Source organism: Temnothorax americanus, unplaced genomic scaffold (assembly GCF_048541705.1).
Source record: "Temnothorax americanus isolate GAGA-0224 unplaced genomic scaffold, ASM4854170v1 Scaffold5, whole genome shotgun sequence".
Lineage (NCBI taxonomy): Eukaryota > Metazoa > Arthropoda > Insecta > Hymenoptera > Formicidae > Temnothorax > Temnothorax americanus.
Window position 1 is genome coordinate 2425406 of NW_027509657.1, and position 6011 is coordinate 2431416.

The window sequence follows — 6011 nt, forward strand, 5'->3', positions numbered from 1 at the left end:
TCGGCCGACTAATTTTATCTTAAATTATTATTGCTGAATATATAAGCGTAACAAACGTAATCTCACTCACCGAACCGCGCGTCTGCGTCTCGTGGCCGCCATTTCAAAAGGAGCTGCGCGAGAAGTCGGCCTCCTCCTGCATATCATATTGAGTTTCTAAATCGAGATCAACCAACTTGCCAGACATTTTCGGTCAACCGAAAGATTATGCGCTTACCTGCACGGCTGAGATGTACGATACGCGAAAACACCGATCGCGAATTGTCGTCGAGCGAATAAACGAAGCGAATGGACGAGAGCGATCCTTCGTTTCGGCGTCGGTTAACCGTCTGAAGTGCGCGGTTGTTGAACCAGCGACTCGGGATTCTCGGGAGCAGACGCGGCCTGTGATTGGTCAGATTTAAATCGTCGTACTTACCGCCTAGAAAAAGTCGCGAAAACCACTTAACACTCTTATGTCTCTCGCGAATTTTCTCGACATAAATCTTGAATTGTAAATCTTGCAAATCACGTGAGTTAAAAAAAATACCGATATTCTCTATAGACAGCAAATTCGCAATTAAAGAGTTGGTCGTGTACCGTAGCGAAATCGGGAACGCAAATAGCCAGCATAAAGTAACAAAGTATATATTATTTTGAATAAAACAGTATTTAAACAAAATATAATTTTATATTAAATAAAGAAATATTGGAGTGTGTGAGGAAAGGATATAAAGCGTCAAAAAATCACCGAATTTAATAATGTACATTGATGCCTTGTACAATGAGCGGGAAAGTATCATCTTAGGCCTATATTCTAAATTATCTTTTATTGATAAAAGCGCGCTTTTATTTCTGAGATGCTATAGTTCACGTTACATAATACTATAGCACTTCAGAAATAAAAGCGCGCTTTTGTATCAATAAAAAAGAGTCGAGAATATGGGCCATAGTGTTCTGACGTTATCAGATTTAATTTTCAAGCTACAATTAATACAGAAGATAGGAATCATCTTCATCAGGTTTTATTTTCCTTTTATATTTCAAAGTAACGCTGCTTAATTGCGAGCTTGATGCTCGCAACTCTAATCGTACGAAGTACATAAAGAATTGTGCCGTTTTAATAAACAAAATTGTCGTATAAGTTCGATACTGTTTATTATCAAAGGCGCAGTAATAGTGTAGCGAGAAAAAGATCAAGCTTCGAACATCATTAAATGAAAGTTTCTACCCAGATCTCGATTTTTTACAATATTCATTATACAATTGTTTGAAAATTAAAAAATTTAAACAATGTATGTATTAGTATCTTTAAGAAAAAATATGTGTTGTAATATTTTCATATATGCTTTCATTATACATATTTTAATGTTTTAGAAATATATACAACTGTAAAAGAAGGTAATTTCATCCTCACGTACCGATGTATAAAATTTTCTTTCAGGCCAAAAAATATTTTAGTTACGCCCTTATACAAAAACGTACCACTTATTATGTGCTGTCTTAGGTATATCCAAAATTTCTAACTTCTCTCGTAACACAAAAAACACATTTTTTTCTGAGACACATTAATATATTGCACAAAACGATGATAAAAAAATATGCTTTCAGGCCCAAAAAACTTTCTAACTATGCCCCTGCATCGAAACACACTATTTATCCTTTTTTTGGATATATTCTTTTAGTAAAATTCCTGACTATAACACACGAAACTAAATTCTGTCTCTGCTGCATTTCAATACACTGCTCAAAATAATAAAGAGATCACACTTTTGGGCATTTCTGCTTGAACTTGTCGAGAATAAAAAAGCTGTGAAACACTACAAATATATTTACATATATTGACTAAAAAATTCAGTCAACGTAGTTAAATCATAATATAATTGACTATCAATTATATAAACATAAATTAAACTTTCAAAGTTCGCTACATCTACGCTTCTATGACATTCTAAGAAATGATTCTCTTCAATCATTTTGAGCAGAGTATATAATAATGAGCAAACGTAACTATATTAGTACACTGCCAATAACGTCAGCGACATAATTCTACTTTTATAAAACATTCATGCATTTTTTCTTTCGTCTTCTTTTTTTAAATTACATATACATAAATACTATGAAAACAACATATTTCAGATATTATTTTACATCGCGCTATGTAATTTCCTTCACTTGATCGAGTTCTGCGACCCGATCACGGGAAAAATTTGCGTGATTTTGCCAATCCCCTTAGTACGTCCCTCTCTGAAAAACAGACGCATCCCGACGTGGAGGTACTCCGGATGACTGACAAACCTAAATAACACGGACGCGGTGTCGTTTGTCTGCAGCCCCCTGTCATTCGCATCCATTATTCCCTCAATGACGCAGGTTTGCCTCACGTTACCCACGTGCACTGTCGTTTGAAACCCGGGGAATATCGCGGTGGAGTGATACACTATCAATACAGTAGCCTGAAACACGGTATTTAAACTTCTAGCGTTTTTGTCGAAATCTAAACTGTACGACTCAACTATCCTTTAAATATTCCAATTGACACAACAGTAAATTCAAACAAAATGTATATTTTAACCAATTTGTAAAGTATCAACGCAAAAAAAAGTTTATTATGATGAACTCAAAATAAGAGCGCTTCTTGAATCGATAAAAATAAGAATTTGTATTATCGCCCATTAACAGCGGAAATATTAGGAATTTTATTCGTTACATAAATCAAAGTTTCTCCACACACCTGAAAGAAGAGTGTTGCATGCGGTCGATCACGTAGAGAGACTAAGACCATCCCCGGACGAAGATGTGGCAAGGGAGGGCTACGGTTTGTCGGTGGTGCTAGAGTCAGACTGGCGCTCTGTGACGCCCTAACTAAACAGCACGGAGCTTTATTACGATGTAGACTAACTACTTTCACTGGACTAAATTCTCCGTCTGGCAAGGGTCCTACTAGTAACCGAGTTCCCGGTGCAATCGCGCCCTTAACAAGTAAACCTCCTAAAACTGGTTGGGTCAATCCCGCTACCCTATATAAAGTAAAATAAGATCACATTTTGTCATATAGTCTTTATAAAAATATAAAACATCTATGAAGACTATTTTCAATGAGACAAAGATATAAAAATTGTAGTTATTTATAAAATATCAAATATTCATAAAGTTAGCTTTATTGGTAAAACATTAAAAAAAATTATATATATATATATATAATGACCGATTACCTAAACGTTTCGTCAATTTGAAATAGACAGGATTCCGGGTCCGAGTCGATCGAATTTGTCTCGTAAGGTGACAAATTTTTGATAAACATAGTTAACTCTTCCAGACCCTCACCGGTAACGCAACTGACACTGAATACTGGTATCACGTTGGACGTGTAGTCCCATGATGGTATGTCATTATTGCTAAACAGTATTAATTGCTTAGGATAGCCTTGCGTCATCATAGCATTCTCGAGTTGAGCTAGAGTTTCGGACATGTCGCAAAATCCCAAATCGATTTTGTTCACGACAATGAAGAACGGAAGTTTTAACGCTAAACAGAGAGCCATGTGTTCCTGCGACGCTTCGTTCAGAGGCGGCGCTATCACTAGCATAACATGATGTGGCGAATATCCTGAGGGAATAATTATTTCCAAATAATTATATCTCTAAGAATCTCTTATATAAATTGCCAAAAATAATGATTGTTCACTGTAGAGTAGGTACTATGATAAAAGTTAGACATTTAAAAGTTATATATACCTGTCAATCCAAGTACCGTCGTCCTCAAATACTTCCGATGTCCTGCTAAATCGATGAACGTAACGACTTTCGACGCGTGTTCGCATATCTCTTCGGCCGTCGCCATTTCGGCATAGTTCAAGACGTGACCCGCGCTATCAAATCCGATAATCTCGTGCGATATCGAGGATGTACGACCAGTCTTTATCTCGTGCAGGTGACGCAACATGTTGAGCCTCGCTCTACCTCTACCATTGTCCAACTCACCCTGCGTCAGTACCCCTACATACATAGTTTTTGCTTACAATCCTTGTAATCGTGTTCTCGCAGCATTCATACAAGGTAGATCGCGAATAGCAGAGCGTAGCGTAGACTGTCAGTGCCATTTCTCTACCTTAAATATCCTCTGCTAATCCTCTCACCTAAGAGAGTCGACTTTCCAGCATCCTGCGCACCGGTGACTGCCAGTCTCAGATCTACGATACTATCCTGATCCTCTCTGTCATCCTTTCGTAATTTTTTTACCAACACTTCAGCGACTTTCTTTTCCTCCTTATTATTATTATTTTGCGACGCCAAGGTCTTACTTGCAGAACTTGTGGCTATTCGTTCGCGCAATACTCTTATAGTAGCGCCCAGTCTGGAAGCCATGTCCTTCAGCGTCTTTAAGGACGCTTTCATTTCCTCCTTTGTTAAACCCGCCAGTCTTCCGTTGTCTTCCACTCCTATATATGCGATATATTGAGAAATAAGCAAAAAAGAAAGTAATACAAAATTACAATTTTTATATATAAATATTTATACCGATTTGATAAATCGCCTCTCCATGTCCCTCTCTTAGCCTCCATTTCATCTGAGTGACGAGATGTTCGAAACGTTGACTAGATGGATTTATCAATTTTAATTTGTACTCTATATTTCCTTGCTCTGGTTCTGGTGGAAGTCGGTCCTCCTGATCCTCATCGGTACTAGAAGTATCACAATCCGACAATCCATTTCCCTCATTCTCAGAATCATCCCACTGTCTCTTCCTTAAATCCTTGTCGTTTTGCGGATCAAAAAGTTGTAGAAACGACTCCATATCTGCAATTATTAATCACAAATATTATAATTTTCATAGCTATTTTTGTAACTATAAAATCATGAAAAAATATATCCTTTATTCATTCTTTTTTACGTTTAATAGAAATCGCTGTAAAAATTCTAATAAAATTGAAAAACAAAAGATAAATAAATCCAAAAAATATCCCTGTTACTTCTTATAAATTATTTCTATATTATTTGTAATAACAATAAAAGTTCTAAAAAATATATTTAAAAATATATAATATGGTTGTACAGAGTTTAAAATAATTTTTCGTAACACGACGTAACACCACATAGAGAGAAATCTATAGATTGCATCATCCTTATAAAATGTTTTGTAACTTGTAATTTCAGTTTTAATGATATTTTCTGTTTGCATCCTTTTTAACAAAAATATCAAGAGAAATTAAAAAACCTATCACAGTAAAGACTGTCTTAAATCAACAGAGTATCATATATATCACTGTATATCATGAACTTCTTTGGAAGAAGTTCACAAGAGAAATATGCAGTGGTTCTTTTACATACCTATTAAGCCTTATCAGTAAGGAAATTCTTTTGTGTTAAACGGAAATTATTATTTGGGGACTCTTCCTATCTTCAGAACAAAGCAGCGTACATACGTTCGAGGATTCCCGCGACTACGTGGATGTGTGCGTGTACATGTATATAAACGTATGCCCGCGTTTCATCAAGAGGTCTGACAGATGTAGGTGCGTGTGATGTTGTGACACATCGCGCTAGAACAAACAGTGCCAATGTCGCAATGTCAACGCAGATGAGATACGCGCGATATCCTGAGAGACGATTTCGTCGATTTCGCGAGAGGGAACGAAAAAACCAATCAGCCGTGTCGACGAACAGCTGTCTCGAAAGTAAAAGTGACAGTGGTGGAAAAGAAAGGGAATCGCGAGAAAAATAAGTACCGTTCGCGCGTTCGGGCAACGACTGGCGAGACTCACCGCATCTTTTGGATTTCCGTCCCCGGCTCAAAAATCGAGATCGTCCCGTCGAGATCGTGCGTTCAGGTCGGCGGTGCCACCGAAGTCACAAAACATGATAAAGCGCCGACACTTCACCGCGCGACTTTCTTCTTTTTCTCCTTCCTCCTTCCTCCGTGCGACTAGGTCACGAACTGTTCGTCATAAATCGTCATGTTCCGACAGACTCCGAACGACGGAACCGTAGAAACGAAAACTCGTCCTACGAACGATGCTAATCGGTAATCAC

General features: G+C 37.4%; 1 protein-coding gene and 1 long non-coding RNA gene across 3 annotated transcripts in view; both read right to left on the bottom strand.

Moving 5' to 3' along the window:
- LOC143903767 (uncharacterized) overlaps positions 1-310 on the bottom strand; it is a 70142-nt gene extending 69832 nt beyond the window's left edge. Inside the window, exons 1-2 of the long non-coding RNA XR_013258800.1 lie at positions 218-310; positions 71-136 (exon numbers count right to left, since the gene is read on the bottom strand). This is a non-coding gene — a long non-coding RNA (uncharacterized LOC143903767). The remainder of the gene's footprint in view (positions 1-70; positions 137-217) is intronic.
- A 678-nt stretch (positions 311-988) lies between these two features.
- LOC143904231 (GTP-binding protein 2) lies at positions 989-5961 on the bottom strand. 2 transcript variants are annotated; one of them, XM_077418679.1, is made up of 8 exons: positions 5744-5961; positions 5310-5521; positions 4500-4778; positions 4118-4420; positions 3717-3977; positions 3195-3588; positions 2714-2999; positions 989-2435 (listed from the first exon to the last, which is right to left on the bottom strand). In XM_077418679.1, the coding sequence occupies exons 3-8, from the start codon at positions 4774-4776 to the stop codon at positions 2151-2153; spliced, it is 1806 nt and encodes a 601-aa protein (XP_077274805.1). In that variant the 5' UTR covers positions 4777-4778; positions 5310-5521; positions 5744-5961; the 3' UTR covers positions 989-2150. The 2 variants fall into 2 exon arrangements, with proteins under 2 accessions (XP_077274805.1, XP_077274806.1); XM_077418680.1 differs by lacking the exon at positions 5310-5521.
- Between the last annotated feature and the right edge of the window lie 50 nt (positions 5962-6011).

Bases quoted from the DNA above. Each gene is read 5' to 3' on its own strand.
- LOC143904231 (XM_077418680.1), bottom strand. From the start codon at position 4,776: ATGGAGTCGTTTCTACAACTTTTTGATCCGCAAAACGACAAGGATTTA. The intron at 3,000-3,194 runs GTAATCGGTCAT...TACTTTATATAG, and splicing joins CAAATTGACGAAACGTTTAG to GGTAGCGGGATTGACCCAAC. The intron at 2,436-2,713 runs GTGTGTGGAGAA...ACCGTGTTTCAG, and splicing joins ATGCAACACTCTTCTTTCAG to GCTACTGTATTGATAGTGTA.